At 41.4% G+C, this 22,675-nt stretch overlaps 1 protein-coding gene across 1 annotated transcript in view; it reads right to left on the bottom strand.

The window, feature by feature from the left end:
* The window catches only part of LOC139374173 (tyrosyl-DNA phosphodiesterase 1), an 89,732-nt gene that overhangs the window by 61,965 nt on the left and 5,092 nt on the right, over positions 1-22,675 (bottom strand). The window contains exons 5-10 of the mRNA XM_071115186.1: positions 22,323-22,419; positions 21,800-21,834; positions 18,110-18,202; positions 12,784-12,954; positions 12,579-12,657; positions 12,222-12,398 (exon numbers count right to left, since the gene is read on the bottom strand). Of these exons, the coding sequence (XP_070971287.1) occupies positions 12,222-12,398; positions 12,579-12,657; positions 12,784-12,954; positions 18,110-18,202; positions 21,800-21,834; positions 22,323-22,419 (652 nt within the window). The remainder of the gene's footprint in view (positions 1-12,221; positions 12,399-12,578; positions 12,658-12,783; positions 12,955-18,109; positions 18,203-21,799; positions 21,835-22,322; positions 22,420-22,675) is intronic.

Here is a 22,675-nt window from a genome sequence, read left to right as displayed (position 1 = left end):
AGGAGCTTGCATTCCCACGCACGTACACACACTAGGGAATAAACAGGCAAGGTTGAGCTAGGTCTATCTAGGCCTATTCTTACACGGCCAAATGTCTCTGTCTATCTGTCTGTCAGAAACAGTCACAGGGGGTGAGATTCAGTGTGGAGCCATGACTTTCAGCTGACATTTGCTGAAAGATCCATAAGGAACACGGATCAATGGGACACAGTCCATCAAAGGGACAAATTCTCTAAAAATCTATAGGAAGACATTTTTTATTGAACTGATGCAGGGAAGTGATATAACATAGTGCCCTCAGAATGTATTCACACCACTTGACATTCTCCACATTTTGTTGTGTTACAAAGTGGGATTAAAATCTTTTTTCTTCTTCTATGACCTACACAAAATACTCTGTCAAAGTGGAAGAAATATATATCATTTCACACACACACACAGTCTCAGGTCTTTTGCAGACTCCATCAGGTTTTCTTCCAGAATGGTCCTGTATTTGGCTCCATCCATCTTCCCATCAATTTTAACCATCTTCCCTGTCCCTGCTGAAGAAAAGCAGGCCCAAACCATGATGCTGCCACCACCATGTTTGACAGTGGGGATGGTGTGTTCAGGGTGATGAGCTGTGTTGCTTTTACGCCAAGGTCTTCTATGACCTACACAAAATACTCTGTCAAAGTGGAAGAAATATATATAATTTCACACACACAAAGTCGGAAGTTCACACACTTAGGTTGGAGTCATTAAAACTCGTTTTTCAACCACTCCACAAATTTCTTCTTAACAAACTATAGTTTTGGCAAGTAGGTTGAGACATCTACTTTGTGCATGACACAAGTAATGTTTCCAACAATTGTTTACAGAGATTATTTCACTTATAATTCACTGTATCACAATTCTAGTGGATCAGAAGTTTACATACACCAGAAAATTCCAGAAAATTATGTCATGGCTTTAGAAGCTTCTGATAGGCTAATTTACCATTTTAGTCAATTGGAGGTGTACATGTGGATGTATTTCAAGGCCAACCTTCACACTCAGTGCCTCTTTGCTTGACATCATGGGAAAATCTAAAGAAATCAGCCAAGACCTCAGAAACAAATTGTAGACCTCCACAAGTCTGGTTCATCCTTGAGAGCAATTTCCAAACGGCTGAAGGTACCGCGTTCATCTGTACAAACAATAGTACGCAAGTATAAACACCATGGGACCACACAGCCGTCATCCCGCTCAGGAAGGAGACGCGTTCTGTCTCCTAGAGATGAACATACTTTTGTATGTAAAGTGCGAATCAATCCCAGAACAACAGCAAAGGACCTTGTGAAGATGCTGGAGGAAACAGGTATCTATATCCACAGTAAAACTAGTCCTATAAATCGACATAACCTGAAAGGCCGCTCAGCAAGGAAGAAGCCACTGCTCCAAAACCACCACAAAAAAGCCAGACTACAGTTTGCAACTGCACATGGGGACAAAGATCACACTTTTTGGAGAAATGTCCTCTGGTCCGATGAAACAAAAATATAACTGTTTGGCTATAATGACCATCATTATGTTTGGAGGAAAAAAGGGGGAGGCTTCCAAGCCGAAGAACACCATCTCAACCGTGAAGCACGGTGTTGGGATGGTGTTGTGCAGCAAGTCCCTCCTTGCTGCAGGAGGGACTGGTGCACTTCACAAAATAGATGGCAGCATGAGGGAGGGAAATTATGTGGATAAATTGAAGCAATTGAAGCAACATCTCAAGACATCAGTCAGGAAGTTAAAGCTTGGTCGCAAATGGGTCTTCCAAATGGACATTGACCCCAAGCATACTTCCAAAGTTGTGGCAAAATGGCTTAAGGACAACAAAGTCAAGGTATTGGAGTGGCCATCACAAAGCCCTGACCTCAAACCCATAGAAAATGTGTGGGCAGAACTGAAAAAGTGTGTGAGAGCAAGGAGACCTACAAACCTGTACTCAGTTACACCACCAAGAGGAACGGGCCAAAATTCACTTGTGGAAGGCTACCCGAAACGTTTGACCCAAGTTCAACAATTTAAAGGAAATGCTACCAAATACTAATTGAGTGTATGTAAACTTCTAACCCACTGGGAATGTGATGAAAGAAAGAAAAGCTGAAGTAAATAATTCTCTACTATTATTCCGACATAAAATGGTGATCCTAACTGACCTAAAACAGGGAATTTTTACTAGGATTAAATGTCAGGAATTGTGAAAAACTGAGTTTAAATGTATTTGGTTCTTCTGACCTCAAGTGTGTGTATGTGTGTGTGTATATATATATATATAGAGAGATAGTCGCTTCTCCCCTGTTGACATTGAGGCTGGTGTGTTGCGGGTACTATTTAATGAAGCTGCCAGTTGAGGACTCTGTTTCTCAAGCTAGGCACTAATGTACTTGTCCTCTTGCTCAGTTGTGCTACCGGGGCCTCCCTCTCCCCTTTATATTCTGGTTGGAGCCAGTTTGCGCTGTTCCATGAAGGGAGTAGTACACAGCATTTTACGAGATCTTCAGGTTCTTGGAAATTTCTTGCATGGAATAGCCTTAATTTCTCAGAACAAGAATAGACGGACGAGTTTCAGAAGAACGTTCTTTGTTTCTAGCCATTTTGAGCGTGAAATCTGACCCACAAATACTGATGCTCAACTAGTCTAAAGGCCAGTTTTATTGCGGATTTAAAATCAGCACAACAGTTTACAGCTGTGCTAACATAATTGCAAAAGGGTTCTCTAATGATCAATTAGCATTTTAAACTGATAAACTTGGAACACAGGAGTGATGGTTGCTGATAATGGGCCTCTGTACATTTATGTAGATAGTCCATTTAAAACCAGCCGTTTATAGCTACAATAGTCATTTAAAACATTAACAATGTCTACACTGTATTTCTGATCAATTGATGTTATTTTAAATGAATCTTTTTTTTTTGCTTTTCTTTAAAAAACAAGGACATTTCTAAGTGATCCCAAACTCTTGAACAGTAGTGTATTGTCAGCAAACTTAACATGTGTTAATATTTGTATGAACATAAGATTCAACAGAGAAATAAACTGAAAAAGTTCCACAGAGATGTGACCAACAGAAATTGAATAATGTTTCCCCGGGGGGGCAAAATCAAAAGTAACAGTCAGTATCTGGTGTGGCCACCAGCTGCATCATGTACTGCAGTGCATCTCCACTTGTACCAGATTTGCCAGTTCTTGCTGTGAGATGTTACCCCACTCTGCCACCAAGGCACCTGCAATTTCCCAGACATTTCTTGTGGGAATTTGTATTTATTTATTTAACCTTTATTTAACCAGGAAGGGCTCATTGAGATTTGAAATCTATTTTTCAAGAGCATCCTGGCCAAAATAGGCAGCACCAAGTCATTACAAAAATTACAGACAAACAACATGAAAAACTACAAGTAATCTAGTAAAAACCATAGAATTCACAGGAGCATAACAAAATCAAAAACAGCTAATTAAAAACGTTGACAGGTCAGGGAATCAGTCTCAAGATCATTCATCAGTGATTTAAAAATACCAATCGGGACAAGTTCTTCCAGTTTAAAAGTATTTTGTAAGGCGTTCCAAGACGATGGCGCAGAGTACATAAAAGCCCTTTTGCCAAATTCAGTTCGGACATTTGGAACAGTTAGCAGGATAAAGTCCAGCGAACGAAGAGAGTACCCCCCACATTTCTGAACAATAAAAATCCCCAAATAAAAAAGGCAGTAAACCCAAAATGGCTTTGTAAATAAAAGTATGCCAGTGTCTGAGCATACGAGTGACTAGAGAAGGCCAGCCAACCCTGGTATACAAAGTGAAGTGGTGCGTAAGGGTTTTGCAGTTTAAAATAAATCTCAAAGTGCCACGGTAAAGGGTGTCAATTGATCTCAAACACTTTACTAGACTATCCCCATAGTCTAGTAAAGGCATAAATGTAGTCGCTCCTAGCCTCCTTCTGGCTTCAAAAGAAAAACAGGTCTTATTCCTCAAATAAAATCCCAATTTCAGCTTCAATTTTTTTGTAAGTTGTTGAATATGCAATTTAAAAAAGAGGCCGCCATCAATTAAAATTCCAAGATATTTATATGAGGTTACAACCTCAATCTCCTTGCCCTGACAGGTAGTAATAAGTGAAAGTTTCAGAGGTCTATTTCTTGCTTTAGAAAACACCATTAGTTTTGTCAGTATTGAGGATAAGCTTCAATTGACACAAGGTATATTGAACAGAATAAAAAGCAGTTTGGAAGTTCTGGAAAGCTTTTGTAAGAGACGAGGCACAACAGTAAATAACAGTATCATCAGCATAAAAATGAAGTTGCGCATTTTGGACATTTTTGTCTAAATCATGGCCCTAGCCCTCACCCTCCGAGCCAACAGGTCCCAGATGTGCTCAATGGGATTGAGATCTGGGCTCTTCGCTGGCCATGGCAGAATACTGACATTCCTGTCTTGCAGTAAATCACACACAGAATGAGCAGTATGGCTGGTAACATTGTCATGCTGGAGGGTCATGTCAGGATGAGCCTGTAGGAAGGGTACCACATGAGGGAGGAGGATGTCTTCCCTGTAACACACAGCATTGAGAATGCATATAATGACATCAAGCTCAGACCGATTACGCTGTGATACACCGCCCCAGACCATGACGAACCCTCCACCTCCAAATCAGAGTCAGTAGATATTTTGGACACTAAAGAGGCCTAACTGTGATCTTAATTGCCTACTGTCTGTAAGCTGTGTCTTAATGACCGTTCCACAAGTGCATTGTCATTAATTGTTTATGGTTCATTGAACAAGCATGGTAAACAGTGTTTAAACCCTTTTCAATGAAGATCTGTGAAGTTATTTGGATTTTTACAAATTATCTTTGAAAGACAGTGTCCTGAAAAAGGGATGTTTCTTTTTTTGCTGAGTTTATATGAAAAATAAAACACTATTATATCTTCATTAAATAAGTATTCATCCCCTGAGTTAGAATCACCTTTGGAAGAGACTACAGCTGTGAGCCTTTCTGAGTAAGTCTCTCAGAGCTTTGTACACCTGGATTGTACAATATTTGCACATTATTTTTGAAGATTCTTCCAGCTCAGTCAAATTGGTTGTTGATCATTGCTAGAAAGCCATTTTCAAGTCTTGCCATATATTTCCAAGATGATTTAAGTCAGAACTGTGACTAGGTCATTCAAAAACATTCAATGTTGTTTTGGTAAGTAACTCCAGTTTATACTTGGCCTTGTGTTTTAGGTTATTGTTCTGCTGAAAGGTGAATTTGTCTCCCCCAGTGTCTGTTGGAAAGCAGACAACCAGGTTTTCCTCTAGGATTTTGCCTGTGCTTAGCTACTCCGTTTCTTTTAATCATAAACTCCCTAGTCCTTGCCGATGACAAGCATACCGATAACATGATGCAGCCACCACCATGGTTGAAAATATGAAGAGTGGTACTCAGTGATGTGTTGGATTTGCCCCAAACACTGTATTCAGGACAAAGTTAAGTTCACTTCTTTGCCAAATTATTAGCAGTTTTACTTTAGTGCCTTATTGCAAATAGAATGCATGTTTTGGAATGTGTGTATTCTGTACAGGCTTCCTTCTTTTCACTCTTCCAATTAGGTTAGTATTGTGGAGTAACTACAATGTTGTTGTAGTTGTTTTCTACCATCACAGCCAATTAAGTGTTTTTAAAGTCACCATTGGCCTCATGGTGAAATCCCTGAGTGGTTTCCTTCCTCTCTGGCAACTGAGTTAGGAAGTACGCCTGTATCTTTGTAGTAACTGGGTGTATTGACAGACCATCCAAAGTGTAATTAATAACTTCATCATGCTCAAAGGGATATTAAATGTCAGCTTTTTTTTACCCATCTACCAATTTGCATACTATTGAAAACCCTCCCTGGTTTTTGTGGTTAAATCTGTGTTTGAAATTCCCTACTCGACTGAGGGACCTTACAGATAATTGTATGTTTGGGGTACAGAGATGAAGTAGTCATTCAAAAATCATGTTAAACACTATTATTTTGCACAGAGTGAATCCATGCAACTTATGCGACTTAAGCACATTTCTACTGCTGAACGTATTTAAGCTTGCCAGTCAATGTGTTTCTTCTTCGGTCCTATCGCACAAATCCCTCAGGCTTTAACACAACAAAATGTGGAAAAAGTCAAGAAGTGTGAATACTTTCTGAAGGCACTGTATACAGCAATATTATAAAACTGAACATACCCTGATAACACAATGGTAATGTTTCTACATGATCATTTCAGTTATTTCCGAATCATGGTCGTGAACACTTTGATGTTACTGAACGCTACAATACAAAACCATACAATAGGAGCATAACGATACGGAACATTGTGTTGTTGATGCATTTGCAGTAAGTAGGTTACAGCAGTCACTTGTTTGCTTTCAATTTCATGTCCTTACATTATTGTGTTTAGAAGACTGGGACTGTTGTGCTTCGCATAATAACTAGTAAGCAACAATATGTAGAATAGAGATGAAATAAGAGGATATATTTCTGTCAGGTAATGTGGTGGGTTGGACAACAGGGGAAATGTCCTCACACACACACACGCAGGCTGAACGCACACACATAAATTGTGCCCGAGCTAGCACAAACAAAGAGACAGACATACAGCACGCGCACACCAAAAACCACACATCCAAATGATTCCACCCAGGCCTCTCTAACACACACACACACACACACACACACACACACACACACACACACACACACACACACACACACACACACACACACCTCGTCTGAATGCTAGTTTTAATGAAACCAGCGGGGACCCCCCGAGTTAAAGTCCAGGAGCATCATTTAAAAACGGTTGCATTCATTTTACACAAAATTTCTACATGTACCATTACTGAAAAGACTGCGCACCACAAAAAGATCTTGATTCATAAACTTGGTGCGTGCCATACATACACGTCTTCCGTTATAAATCAGACATGTCGTAAAACAGTAGGGGAACGAGCATTATAACGGCCCCATTAAAACATGCATCATTCACCTTTTACGGTGACAATAACGCCTTTATTTGCCGTATACTTTGGAAATATTGGAATTAGGCCAAGACAGTATCTAAAGGATAAAGCCATGGTGAACTTAATCGAATGCCTTTGGAGGTGTAGGCAGAAGGTTTTCTTTTTGCGGTGACATTTGTTGTATCGGACCGTTTCTGAACGACAAAAACAGTTGCAAATTGTTGTGGCCCTGTAAACAGATCGTTTGAATTCAATAATGTTTTGCATTTACTTTTACCAAAGCCTACATTTTCTGCACTGCCTGCAAATTCTGAAACACTGTCTACCCGGAAACTACGGTAGAAGGGAGAGATGAAGAGAGAGAGAGAGGACAGAAAGAGAAGACAGGATATGAAGATAAGAGGAGACACACACACACAGGTGCAAATTCATTACTCTATGATAAAAGAACACTTCCTAATTAGATGCATTGTCATCCTCTCACATAATAAATAACCTTATAGTTCTGACTAGCAGGGGAAAAAAGGGAAGAAATACAAAGATCCATAAAATACATGCATTCGAGTGACAGACATTGGTTGAGTGCTGCAGGGATAGGCAAAGGGACAGTTGTAAATCATGCAGCGCCTTGTGTCACGATCACAGATTTTAGAGAAACAACAAATGTCGGAACATATAAGTGTCTTACATCGGCTGAAAGCTCAAATTCTTGTTAATATAACTGCACTGTCCAATTTACAGTAGCTATTACTGCAAAGAAATGCTGTGCTATTGTTTGAGGAGAGCTCCTAACAAAGCACTTTTCACCACGATAGGTTTGATATTGCATTTCAAAGATGAAAAAAAATAAATCCTATAGGACATCAAATGTGTACTTACATTCTGAAATCTTGCTCTGATTTATCATCCAAAGGGTCCCAGAGATAACATGAAGTGTCCTAAAAAGGTCCATATAGCATGCACGATTGATTTTGTATTTCCACTCGTTCAATTTGCAAAGATACGAATCTGTTAAAATCTCACCCTAAGCGTAGTTTCAACCAGTCAAATCACATTCATATGTATTCCTCAAAGATCCTAAAACGTAACCAGACTTCACTATATCATTAGGGGTGTAGTATATCCTATAGGACACCATATTTGGTCAGAGAGCGACGCCTTCATGGCATGCCGATGACACGGCGGTCTTCACTTGAACGACTTTAACTTTGTCAAATAAGCACCAATTGGGGTCAAATAAAGCTAGCTAGATAGCCAATGAGCTGGGCTTTACGGGAGTATCCGGAAACCATGTATCTGTCGTAAAGTGTAGCTACTAACCTTATACGACAGCATGCCTTTTCCTTTCGGACAAAAATTATAAGAATATTCAGAGTTATGAAGTTATGAAAACTGGTTGATCTGCAAATGTTGAACTTATAATATGGCTACTAATACTGGAAAAGCTAAATCAAAGTTCAAGTATACAGATTTGACAATGTTCTTGCAGAAAAATGTAAATGTCTCCTTCACGATTTGCCCATATGTACCTGGGTGACTTCACACTAAATGTCATGTAGTTCGCTCATACTTTAAGTTATCCGTCTGAAACTTTGCACATACACGGCTGCCATCTTGTGAACATCATCGGAATTACAACAAGAGTGATGGCTAGAACTGGGACCTTTCTCTTGCATTTCAAAGATGGAAGGAAAAAAACGGTTTGTTTTTCTTTGTATTTTCTTCTACCAGATCTAATGTGTTATATTATCTTACATTCAGTTCACATTTCCACAAACTTCAAAGTGTTTGCTTTCAAATGGTACCAAAAATATGCATATCCTTGCTTCAGGGCCTGAGCTACAGGCAGTTAGATGTGCTATGTCATTTTAGGCGAAAATTGAAAATATAAGAATAAGAATCCCTAAGAATTAACGGTGTTGAGTGCTCTTCTACACAATGCTGTTCTTTAACTAAGGCACATGAGTCTTGAGTGGATACAGTACTTTTAATAATATTTGCATGTGTGGTTTTAAAGCACTGTAATGCTACCAATGAAGTAGATAAAGACTGGATTGCTGACGCTATGTATTGGCCATTGAGAAGCTTTGAAGCCATTTTGTCACTCCCCAGTAGGAGCAGTCCTCTATAGGAATGAATAGAATTCTACAGTATTTCAATTCAAATGTTTCAAGGACAAAATTACATGTATTTAAATTATTTTGGTTGTTGTAGTGGGGACAGTAACATTAGTAATCTCAAAATAATACTTTAAGTAAAATATTTTATATTTAACCTACATAATATAATTTAAAAGTATATATTAAGGCAGGGATGGGCAACTGATGAATCGGAACTCTTCATGAGCGGCCGCGGTGGCTTGTGGGTCTGCGTACCCACATCCATACCCACGCAAACACTTCTACTAATTTTGCCATGGGGCGGAGAGAAAAATGTACAGTATTACAGATAATTTCCTGCAATCCTACACATTTTGCCATAGGGTGGAGAGAAATGTTTGATATGATATCTGATGATCAATGGGCGGTAATTTGACCATGCTTACTACAATGTTAGAAAGCTGGCCGCTAGACTACCGTACCAATCGGGGAAAAAATTGCTGACATGGCAGGGCTTTAGATTTCAGTTTTTTTATTAAATCACAAAAAATCTAACAATTACTCCGACGAGAATTGGATTATGCAGCGGTGCTGACGCAGTGCACAGCAGGGCAGTGTATGGTTGACATTGTGTAAATTGCCTATATTCCTATTTTCTATAGCCCATTTTAATAAATATGTTGTATTTACACAAAGCAAGGGACTTTCTATTTTCTCTCCATTTTATATGAACATGACATGGCCTATTAAGGCATTTTCAGTTTAATGTAGGCTAGATATCTCCTGCCGTGCTATTTCATGATCAAACAAATGAATCTAACAGAGTTCTAGGCTATCTCAGAAAGTTAAGTCGTTTTTGAATAACCCCAAAACATGGAAGGCCTAAGGTAATATTGAGAGAGAGCAGCAAGATAAAACAAAAAATCTAATGAGAAATTTGTACAAACGTTACAGCTGAGTGGAGCCCCAGATCGAGGGAGATTATCAGTGGTCTTGTATGTCTTCCATTTCCTAATAATTGCTCCCACAGTTGATTTCTTCAAACCAAGCTGCTTACCTATTGCAGATTCAGTCTTCCCAGCCTGGTGGAGGTCTACAATTTTGTTTCTGGTGTCTGGTACTTTTTTGCCCCACTGTATATAGTTAGTATATAGTTAATATATATAGTATGCCAAAAAGTTCCCGGATGTCTTACTACATTAGCCAAAATACGAAGTATACAAGCAGTGGCACTATTTTCGTGCTTTTAGAGCCCATAATGCAATTCTTCAGAAAATGTGTGGTTTAAAACGGGTGATTTGAAGAAAATTGCGGAATATATGCAGCTGAAGTCCAACGAGAGTGGATACAAATTCATTGCTTTAACTAATTATGACAATTGTTGAGAAAATGTTGAGCAATGTAATAAAGTAATGACTTTTCAAATAAGTTACGTTACACGTTATGTTGGCTGACAATTTATTAGCTACGCTGTCATAACGAACCGCATATCATTACAGCAGTATGTACCGGTATGTTAGTTAGCTACCTAACATTAGTTGTCTACTAATACATCAAACTTGCCAGTTTATTAACGACAGGCTAACTACCCAATCTTCATTTACTTGATTATTTCAGCCATTCTTAGCTTAGCAAAGTAGTATAGTCGTTGTGCGTTCTCAATGGACATTCGGGTGCTTTTGTAAATTCTCTTTGGCTATATGCTCCGATTTCAGAGCACTCTTGTTTGATTGTACCAGAGCGCAGAATAACGGCTGAATTTATGAACACTCAACCCTCGTTGATTATGGCTGGTGTCATTAAACGTCAGCAAAAAAGCCTAATTCAATTGTTGCCAGCAGCAAAGTTAGTCACCACACATGTAAACAGCCTAATCAGCTCTGCAAGGGTGAGTAAAATGGTCAGATTGAGGTGTTCTCTCATTTGTGTCTGGAAATAGCTAGCAAGCTAGCCAACGTTAGCCAGTTAGAAGGGCAGTCAAGCGCCCAAGCTAAGGTCAGAACGCTCGAGTCAACCCTACTCCTTGGCCAGTGTGCGCTCTGAACGCTCAGAGCGAAAAGCTCTGAATTTACAAACGGACAATTTGACAACACTCTGGCACTCCAGATTGAATTTAAGACCACACCCGAAGTCGTAAAATGTGTAGCTAGTAATAGGTTATGCTAACAAGCTAGGAAGAGGTTGCATAGCAACAGCATCAACTTCCGGTAGTCAAGCGAAGCGCTAGTACGCTCAACTGAAAGGATTCTGTTCGTTTACAGTATACTTAAATGAACTAATAGTATATGTATTTGTAAATACTCATTAAGTATGTAGAATACAGTATGTTTGTATGGGTATTCGAAACACAGCTCTAGACAACCAGGTGAGGGGAGTTCCTTACTAATCAGTGACCTTAATTCATCAATCAAGTACAAGAAAGGAACAGTGCCCAATATCAGTCATCTAGTGTATATATAAATCATTGAATGCCACCAGGGCCAGCTCTAGCCTTTTGGGGGCCCGAAGCAATATTTGCTTGGGGGGGCCCCCACATCGCTGGCAAAAGAGTGGCCCCCCTCTTAACAGAGGAGAGAAAATGTTCTGGCAAATTCTGTAATTCTACACATTTTGCCAAAGGGCAGAAAGAACACTGAAACTTTATAATTAACATCATGCAAATCTCCACATTTTGCCATGGGGTAGAGATATTTTTGCAGTTTAAAAGCTAATTTCCTAAATTTTTCCATGACTTATACCATGTTAATATGATATCTGAGTGCGAGTGACTAACAAAATAAAAAATGGGGGCCCCCTGGAGGTCAGGGCCCCTGGGCACATGCCCTGCGTGTCCGATTGATAATTTGGCCATAATTACAACAAGATTTAGATAGCTGGCTATACTAACTTACCAATCTAAAAAATGTTTGCTGACATGGGCTAATTGAGTCACTGTCATTGAGTGACTGTGAGTGACTAACATAACTAACCAAATTTCGAACCCTTGTGTATTCAGGGCCGGTGCTGATTGCCACCCTCTCTAGGGTGGCCAGTTAGAGACGATAGAGTTACAGTGGCAGGTTTTTGGAACGTACCAACTAAATATATACAGAGGGGGACTAGTACAATTTGGGTGTTTTATAGAACGTACCAAGTGCATGGGGGGATCTGGGCGAAGAGACGATTTGCCCAGGGTGGTCAGAGTGCGCTGGAACTCCCCTGCCAGCCACTTGGTCTTGTCCAACCCCATGGAGCCGATGCTGGAGAACTGACCAATGACAGGCCACTTCTCTTCGTTAGGGATGGGCCGTGTGTGGTCGCGCAACAGCTATACAAGAGAGAGACACAGAGACAGGGTCAGAACTGAGGAAAACACGGGTCAGTGCTGGGCTGGAACAAAAGCCCACAAACAAAATGCAGCTATCCAACCCCGATGTAGAGCATTCGAAAATGTCACAACTACTTCATCTGAGAATGTACAAGATAGAAGCAAGAGAAGAACTCTTACTTTTCTCAACCTCAGGTGACCCCACCTCTCCATGTCTGAGCCCAAGTACCTCCCTGGAGTGGAACCTATCAGATACACCCTGAGGAGACGAGGAGGAGGAGCTGTCAACATCTCAAGTGGGGTACACTTCAGTACCTAATGTGTGTAAAATGTTTTCAGCTGTGTCGTGCCAATTGAACATGATCATCGTTCAACATCGTCTCACCTGGTCTCAGACAGGTCATGCTCTCTGATCCTCTGAATCCAGTCGGTGATTTCGGGGGCACGATAGGCCCCCAGGTACTCCAGGAGGTCCCGCTTGAAAAGGGTGGGAGACTCCCCCGCTGTCTCTGGACTCCCCTTGGGTAACCGTAAATACAGAGGACTCATCCACAACCTGACACACACACACACACACAGAAAGATACACAATACAACATCAGATAAATATTACTGCACACATTACAATAATACAACCCCTAGTCATCAGTGTTCTGATGAATCCCCATGAGCCTGCATTTCCCCTCAGGGAATCAATGACGTGTATTTCATTCATCATTCGAGACAAAATAAACACAGCGAGACAATCTCACAACATCAACACACCCTGCATAATATTCCTGTAGTCATCCACAGCATGACAGAGGCTGAAAGCCAGGGTGGGGTGACAGACATTGCAGTCTTGTGTGATATGACTAGGGATGCACGATATATCGGTAAGCATATCGGAATCGGACGATATCAGCTAAAAACTGCTAACGTCGGCCTGATGTGTAGCTTAACGCCGATGTCAAAGCTGACGTGCATATCTATATAACGTAGGTCAATGACGTAAAGATGGCACGACAAATACAGCTCTACACGTGCAACACAGCATTCCTAACCTAACCCACAATGTCTGAGGACATACGTAAATGCCAAGAAAATAACTTTGGTCAGTGTGTGTTTCAACTATTTAACTGTACTAGAACGCTTAAAAGGCCGCTATTTAAAAAATATATATTGGTTATTGGTATTGGGTTTTTTGGCAAGGCAAATATCAGATATCGGCAAAAAATGTCATAACGGTGTATCCCTAGATGTGACCCCAATGACAGGGCAGGCTGCTACAAAATAGAACAGGACAGGGCTCCTCAATATGGATTTCAGACACCAGGAAGCCATTCTAGGGAGATGCCAAAACCAGACATACAGTGGGGAGAACAAGTATTTGATAACCTGCAAAATCGGCAGTGTTTCCTACTTACAAAGCATGTAGAAGTCCCTAATTTTTATCATAGGTACACTTCAACTGTGAGAGGCGGAATCTAAAACAAAAATCCAGAAAATCACATTGTATGATTTTTAAGTAATTCATTTGCATTTTATTGTATGACATAAGTATTTGATCACCTACCAACCAGTAAGAATTCCGGCTCTCAAAGACCTGTTAGTTTTTCTTTAAGAAGCCCTCCTGTTCTCCACTCATTACCTGTGTTAACTGCACCAGTTTGAACTCGTTACCTGTATAAAAGTCACCTGTCCACACGCTCAATCAAACAGACTCCAACCTCTCCACAATGGCCAGGACCAGGGAGCTGTGTAAGGACATCAGGGATAAAATTGTAGACCTGCACAAGGCTGGGATGGGCTACAGGACAATAGACAAACAGCTTGGTGAGAAGGCAATAACTGTTGGCGCAATTATCAGAAAATGGAAGAAGTTCAAGATGATGGTCAATGGAGCCCCAGTCAATCGTCTGGGGCTCCATGCAAGATCTCACCTCGTGGGGCATCAATGATCATGAGGAAGGTGAGGGATCAGCCCAGAACTACACGGCAGGACCTGGTCAATGACCTGAAGAGAGCTGGGACCACAGTCTCAAAGAAAACCATTAGTAACACACTACGCCGTCATGGATTAAAATCCTGCAGCGCACGCAAGGTCCCCCTGCTCAAGCCAGCGCATGTCCTAGGCCCTTCTGAAGTTTGCCAATGACCATCTGGATGATCCAGAGGAGGAATGGGAGGTCATGTGGTCTGATGAGACAAAAATATAGCTTTTTGGTCTAAACTCCACTCGCCGTGTTTGGAGGAAGAAGAAGGATGAGTACAACCCCAAGAACACCATCCCAACCGGAATGGGAGAAGGTCATGTGAGGCATGAAGGTGGAAACATTCTTTGGGGATGCTTTTCTGCAAAAGCAGAAAACACAGGTTTCTGTACCAAATATTAAGTTCTGCTTTTCTGATGTATCAAATACTTATGTCATGCAATAAAATGCAAGTTAATTACTTAAAAATCATACAATGTGATTTTCTGGATTTTTGTTTTAGATTCCGTCTCTCACAGACAACAAACATTGACGAATACGCTGATTCGGTGAGCGAGTTCATTAGAACGTGCGTTGAAGATGTCGTTCCCATAGCAACGATTAAAACATTCCCAAACTAGAAACCGTGGATTGATGGCAGCATTCGCGTGAAACTGAAAGCGCGAACCACTGCTTTTAATCAGGGCAAGGTGACCGGAAACATGACCGAATACAAACAGTGTAACTATTCCCTCCGCAAGGCAATCAAACAAGCTAAGCGTCAGTATAGAGACAAAGTAGAATCTCAATTCAACGGCTCAGACACAAGAGGTATGTGGCAGGGTCTACTGTCAATCACGGATTACAAAAAGAAAACCAGCCCCGTCACGGACCAGGATGTCTTGCTCCCAGGCAGATTAAATAACTTTTTTGCCCGCTTTGAGGACAATACAGTGCCACTGACACGGCCCGCAACTAAAACATGCGGACTCTCCTTCACTGCAGCCGACGTGAGGAAAACATTTAAACGTGTCAACCCTCGCAAGGCTGCCGGCCCAGACGGCATCTCCAGCCGCGCCCTCAGAACATGCGCAGAGCAGCTGGCTGGTGTGTTTACGGACATATTCAATCAATCCCTATCCCAGTCTGTTGTTCCCACATGCTTCAAGAGGGCCACCATTGTTCCTGTTCTCAAGAAAGCTAAGGTAACTGAGCTAAACGATTACCGCCCCGTAGCACTCACTTCCGTCATCATGAAGTGCTTTGAGAGACTAGTCAAGGACCATATCACCTCCACCCTACCTGACACCCTAGACCCACTCCAATTTGCTTACCGCCCAAATAGGTCCACAGACGATGCAATCTCAACCACACTGCACACTGCCCTAACCCATCTGGACAAGAGGAATACCTATGTGAGAATGCTGTTCATCGACTACAGCTCGGCATTTAACACCATAGTGCCCTCCAAGCTTGTCATCAAGCTCGAGACCCTGGGTATCGACCCCGCCCTGTGCAACTGGGTACTGGACTTCCTGACGGGCCGCCCCCAGGTGGTGAGGGTAGGCAACAACATCTCCACCCCGCTGATCCTCAACACTGGGGCCCCACAAGGGTGCGTTCTGAGCCCTCTCCTGTACTCCCTGTTCACCCACGACTGCGTGGCCACGCACGCCTCCAACTCAATCATCAAGTTTGCGGACGACACAACAGTGGTAGGCTTGATTACCAACAACGACGAGACGGCCTACAGGGAGGAGGTGAGGGCCCTCGGAGTGTGGTGTCAGGAAAATAACCTCACACTCAACGTCAACAAAACTAAGGAGATGATTGTGGACTTCAGGAAACAGCAGAGGGAACACCCCCCCTATCCACATTGATGGAACAGTAGTGGAGAGGGTAGTAAGTTTTAAGTTCCTCTGCGTACACATCACAGACAAACTGAATTGGTCCACCCACACAGACAGCATCGTGAAGAAGGCGCAGCAGCGCCTCTTCAACCTCAGGAGGCTGAAGAAATTTGGCTTGTCACCAAAAGCAATCACAAACTTCTACAGATGCACAATCGAGCATCCTGTCAGGCTGTATCACCGCCTGGTACGGCAACTGCTCCGCCCACAACCGTAAGGCTCTCCAGAGGATAGTGAGGTCTGCACAACGCATCACCGGGGGCAAACTACCTGCCCTCCAGGACACCTACACCACACGATGTCACAGGAAGGCCATAAAGATCATCAAGGACAACAACCACCCGAGCCACTGCCTGTTCACCCCGCTATCATCCAGAAGGCGAGGTCAGTACAGGTGCATCAAAGCTGGGACCGAGAGACTGAAAAACAGCTTCTATCTCAAGGCCATCAGACTGTTAAACAGCCACCACTAACATTGAGTGGCTGCTGCTAACACACTGACTCAACTCCAGCCACTTTAATAATGGGAATTGATGGGAAATTATGTAAAATATATCACTAGCCACTTTAAACAATGCTACCTAATATCATGTTTACATACCCTACATTCTTCATCTCATATGTATACGTATATACTGTACTCTATATCATCTACTGCATCTTTATGTAATACATGGATCACTAGCCACTTTAACTATGCCACTTTGTTTACATACTCATCTCATATGTATATACTGCACTCAATACCATCTACTGTATCTTGCCTATGCCGCTCTGTACCATCATTCATTCATATATATTTATGTACATATTCTTTATCCCCTTACACTTGTGTCTATAAGGTAGTAGTTTTGGAATTGTTAGCTAGATTACTTGTTGGTTTTACTGCATTGTCGGAACTAGAAGCACAAGCATTTCGCTACACTCGCATTAACATCTGCTAACCATGTGCATGTGACAAATAAAATTTGATTTGATTTGATTACCTATGATAAAAAATTACAGACCTCTACATGCTTTGTAAGTAGGAAAACCTGCAAAATCAGCAATGTATCAAATACTTGTTCTCACCACTTCTTCAACATGATGATCAGATAGAGACAGAGTAAAAAAGGAATGTGATTTTGAGAGTCTGTGTGTGTGTGGAGTGACAGGGAGAGGAGAGTGAGAAACCGTATTTAAGTAAGGGAGGAGTTAGGCGGAGGAGAAGCCAAACTATAGTTCTTTAAATGCGTCTCTCTCTGTTAGTCTCTCTAATGGAGCTGGTTTCAAGGGTTAGGGAGAGGCGGAGTAGAAAGTAAATGATCTGAGGGAATCACCTGAATGACAGAATAAAACAAAAATGGGATGATTACATCTCTACTGTTTGTGTAAGAGAGAGATGAACTGCAGAGATATTGAATAGGCCTATGTGTTTCTGTAAAATAATCAGCGCAGGTTCCTTCCTATGAAAGGTTTGGCCCCAAAAAATGAAAAACGTGCCCCGTTACCATTTGGGTATGAAATGCGCCTCATTTCAGCCTGCTGAGTGAGTTGTCATGGAAACCAAGAGAAAATGTGTTATTAACGTGGGAATGAATAGACATCACGACGACAGCTATTCAACTCAGATATGAGACTAATGTTGTTGTTATTTAAACCACAAACTAACAACTTTAAAGGCACCTGGTTCTCCGGCAATGCAAGAAACCTGGGCAAAAACAGGAAATCAATAACTTAATCATTAACAACAGAATTATGAAGTTGAAGTTCACCTTATCTCAACTGAGAGTGTCGAAACTGTCACCTAGCATAGCAATCAGTCTATAGAAATGGTAGTCTTCAAACATGGCCACTGTCAGAGACTCACCCCTGTGTTTTCTGGTACCAGTCTGCTCTGATCATGTTGGAGGTAAGAATGACCACTCTGAAGCCTTCCTCGTACCACAGCAACATCATCTTCCTGACAACACAAGATGGAGGACACAATTAACGAGCATGCAGATGCACCATACACATACAAACACACAGGCAACATACAACAACTGAACCACAAAAACATTCAACTTCAAGAGACTTTGCAGATTTGTATTCTGTATTTATCCAGTGAATCTGATTAAGATGCAACACCATCTTCACTGCTCTGTTTAGTATAATGTATCTCATGTATTATCAAACTCCTGAAATTTTACCTAACCTCAGCCAGTGAATCTACCATACCTTTCCAGGGTCATTCATACAATCTATCCTGGAGCATTAATACAAAGTAATAGCCCTTATAGAACGAAGAGAGTACATAATTCCACCACATCAGTATTCTGAGGGAGATAAACACTAAGTGCATTTTAGCTACTAGAGCAATTTCACGCCAGGAAGGCTCAAAGATATTTATGATGTTTCGGATTTTCCTGAAATAAAATAAATAAATATCCTTGGGAGGAAGAATGTTTGGCATACCTTCAAAGTCTGTATTCAACATTATTATTGAGAAACAATTGATTCAAGTTTAAGAAAACGTCATTTTGGCCTTACATTACAATGAGTCTGTCAATGCTACAAAGCCAGTCTTGGTGTCATTTGAAACCTCACTGTGTGCTCTGAAATATGAGTAGTGTTTAAAATAACATTTCTTTACATTAATTTACGGACAATTAAAAATATAAACGTAAATCTCTCAAAAGTACCCTTTTTGACAATATACAAGCACATCTCATTTCCAGAGTGGGCTCTCTTAATACATATCATTTGGAATTAAAATGCATTCAGGAAAGTATTCAGACCCCTTGATTTTTCCACATTTTGTTAAGTTACAGCCTTATTCTAAAATTGATTAAATAGTTTTTCCCCCCTCATCAATCTACACTCAACACCCCATAATTACAAAGCAAAAACAGGTTGACATTTTTGCAAATTTATTAAAAATAACTGAAATATCACATTTACATAAGTATTCAGAACAATTACTCAGTACTTTGTTGAAGCACCTTTGGCAGCTACAAAAGCCTCGAGTCTTCTTGGATATGATGCTACAAGCTTGGCACACCTGTTTTTGGGAAGTTTCTCCCATTCCTCTCTGCAGATCCTCTCAAGCTCTGTCAGGTTGGATGGGGAGCTTCGCTGCACAGCTATTTTCAGGTCTCTCCAGAGATGTTAGATCAGGTTCATGTTCGGGCTCTGGCTGGGCCAGTAAAGCACATTCAGAGACTTGTCCCGAAGCCACTCCTGCGTTGTCTTGGCTGTGTGCTTAGGGTCGTTGTCCTGTTGGAAGGTGAACCTTCGCCCCAGTCTGAGGTCCTGAGTGCTCTGGAGCAGGTTTTCAACAAGGATCTCTCTGTACTTTGCTATGTTCATCTTTGCCTCGATCCTGAATTGTCTCCCAGTCCCTGCCGCTGAAGAACATCCCAACAGCATGATGCTGCCATGATTCACCATAGGGATGGTGCCAGGTTTCCTCCAGACGTGACGCTTGGCATTCAGGCCAAAGAGTTCAATCGTGGTTTCGTCAGACCAGACAATCTTGTTTCTCAAGCAGAGATGTTGTCCTTCTGGAACGTTCTCCAATCTCCACAGAGTACTCGAGAGCTCTGTCGGAGTCACATCGGGTTCTTGGTCCCTTCTCCCGATTGCTCAGTTTGGCCAGGCGGCCAGCTCCAAGAAGGGTCTTGGTGTTTCCAATCTTCTTCTATTTAAGAATGATGAAGGCCACTGTGCTCTTGAGGATCTTCAATGCTACAGAAATGTTTTGGTACTCTTCCCAAGATCTGTGCCTCGACACAATCCTGTCTCGGAGCTCTACGGCCTTCGACCTCATGGCTTGGTTTTTGCTCTGACATGCACTGTCAAATGTGGGAACTTACATAAGACACGTGTGAGCCTTTCCAAATCTAGTCCAATCAAGTTGTAGAAACATCAAGGATTATCAATGGAAACAGGATGCACCGGAGCTACATTTCTAGTCTCATAGCAAAGTGTCTAGTGTAAATAAGGTATTTTTGTTTTTTAACATTTGGAAAAATGTATAAAAACCTGTTTTTGCATTGTCATTATGGGGTATTGTGTGTAGACTGCTGAGGAAAAAAACTATATTTAATCAATTTTAGAATAAGGCTGAAAAGTAACAAAATGTGGAAAATTCAAGGGGTCTGAATACTTTCCGAATGCACTGTATCGACCTTAACCCAATCACAGCCCTCCTTTAATATTGCACATTCAGCGAATGACCATTTCCTTTTAATCTATTTTTTCCATTCATTGTGTTGGTGGTGCACATAAAATGTATGATAACTTATTTGCCATTCTGGCACGGAAATGACCAGCAGTTTAATGTGTTAAAACTCTATTGAACTGGAGAAGCTGAAGGTAACGAACACTTAAGTTTCACAGACTTTGGTTTGGTGTTTTTCAAAGTTTGAAAAATATACCATTAGATGCCTTTTAGAAACTCTAGGCAGAGAAATATATGAATGTCAAACACTCCTACGGAGACTAAATTGAGACCCTGTGTTAGGAGGATTTGAAAAATCCTTTCTATTAATCTCTTGGAGGAAAACCTCTTCATGATTCAATGAGACGAGAGGAGAGAGGAGAGCGTTCCTCTGATTGCTCATCTTGTTGTGTTTGTGACTGTGTGTATGTACCTCTCTGTGTAGGTGTAGCCTATGTGTGTGTGCCTAATATTGTGTAAGTAACTGTGCGTGTGTCTTCAGCCCGAGGTCGAACTAATCACGGAGCAGCAAAGTGCAACCCACCAGAGCAGACACGGGTGTTAGACGAGGATTATCTAGGCATCAATATTTTATTTACCCGCTACAGAAATCTCTCAAACAGGGAGAGATCACCCCCGAGGCATCCAACCTCAGTCTCCGAGTACCTGAATAAACCATAAGAATCATTCAACCCAGTGATAGGGGAGCAGGGAGAAATCAAACGTATAAGTATGCAACAATGGAAACAGAGACTGGCTCTCCTGTTTAACACTTAGAATAAAACAGTAGTTAAGATGAAGACTTAAGCAGTGTTGCGCAGACAGATTGGATGAAAGTAGCGTACAAAGTAGTTTCCCACTAATCAGTTATCATCTCATGTAACAGACAACCTGGCTTTCAGTTTGTTCTCAAGTTGACATTTAGAGTAGTTACTGAGTGTTATAATGGCAGTGGAAAGGCGATAGTACAGAATACTGATCCAGGCTCACTTGCATGTTGAGTGGGGGTATGATAGGTGACTTATGCACGCTGCCGTCAATTTCAGATCCTTCCTCTCGGGTTAACATTAATGTGCATTAAAAGGTACGCTTAGCTAAAGCATCGTTTGTTTGGGCTCCAGCTCCACAGCACTTTGAATTGAAAAACAAAGAGAACCCTGGCCCTGACTCTGTGAGCTCGTTCTTCAGAGACCAACTGAACACATTTACCTATGAAACCATATTCCGCTCAGGCCACCGTTTGATGTAGAAAATAAGCATATCCAACTCAGTGAGACAATTCTTCAAAACTCCCGATCAAATTACAAAAAGGTACATGGATGAGATATGGTGCAAGGGGAGAAAAAGAACACGTACGTGTGGTGTGTTCCGAAAGCAATATCCAGTTTGGCCTGTTAGGAGACAAACAGAAAATCCAAATGAACACAGATGAGGCACTGGGATGGCTCATTAGGATAATGCATTACAGTTGGCTGGCTAGCAGACTGCTTTTTGGCGATTAGGTAAATGACTTAACTTCAAAAAACTTTTACAGAAGACTGTGATTCAAATAATACCTCAAAATAGGTCAGGAGTGAAAGAATAGGAGAATGGAGCAGAAGAAATAGGCTAAGTCGATTTGATTCGTTTGAGTTTAGAAAGTGAGTCAATGTCTCTTATCAATGTCTCCCTCTGGTGGGCTACGGTGTAAAATACAATGTGACACAACGTGAATATTTTTGTGGGAAACAAAGGCAAGAGGAGAGTGAGAGGAAGGTGGAGGAGAACTAGGCGTGAGGAAAGTAAATTGAGATAAGAGGGGAAGCCCGTAAGGGCAAGTAAAAAAAAGAGAGGTTGCAGAGGAGAGGAGAAAAAGAGAAGAAGGTTAGAGATGTGCTACCTGGCAGAATCGGACTTGACTGTAGGGCTGGGCTTGCTGGAGCAGACGGGCCTTGGCCTCTCTCTTGTCTCCGTGGACAATCAGTACAGGCTTGTCTCTGTAGAACAGACAGGCCAGGGCGTCACCTTCACCAGTAGTAATAGTAGCAGGGTTTAAATACATCAAGTTACATTTTATTGGTCGAGTACACATACTTTGCAGATGTTATTACGGGTGTAGCGAAATGCTTATGTTACCAGCTCCAACAGTGCAGTAATACCTAACAATACACGCAAATCCCCAAAAAAGAAAAGGAATTAAGAAATATAGAAATACTAGAACAAGCAATGTCAGAGTCTGAGAAATAAATATAT

Source organism: Oncorhynchus clarkii, chromosome 19 (genome assembly GCF_045791955.1).
Source record: "Oncorhynchus clarkii lewisi isolate Uvic-CL-2024 chromosome 19, UVic_Ocla_1.0, whole genome shotgun sequence".
NCBI classification, from domain to species: domain Eukaryota; kingdom Metazoa; phylum Chordata; class Actinopteri; order Salmoniformes; family Salmonidae; genus Oncorhynchus; species Oncorhynchus clarkii.
This window is presented reverse-complemented; position numbering and strand designations above follow the sequence as displayed.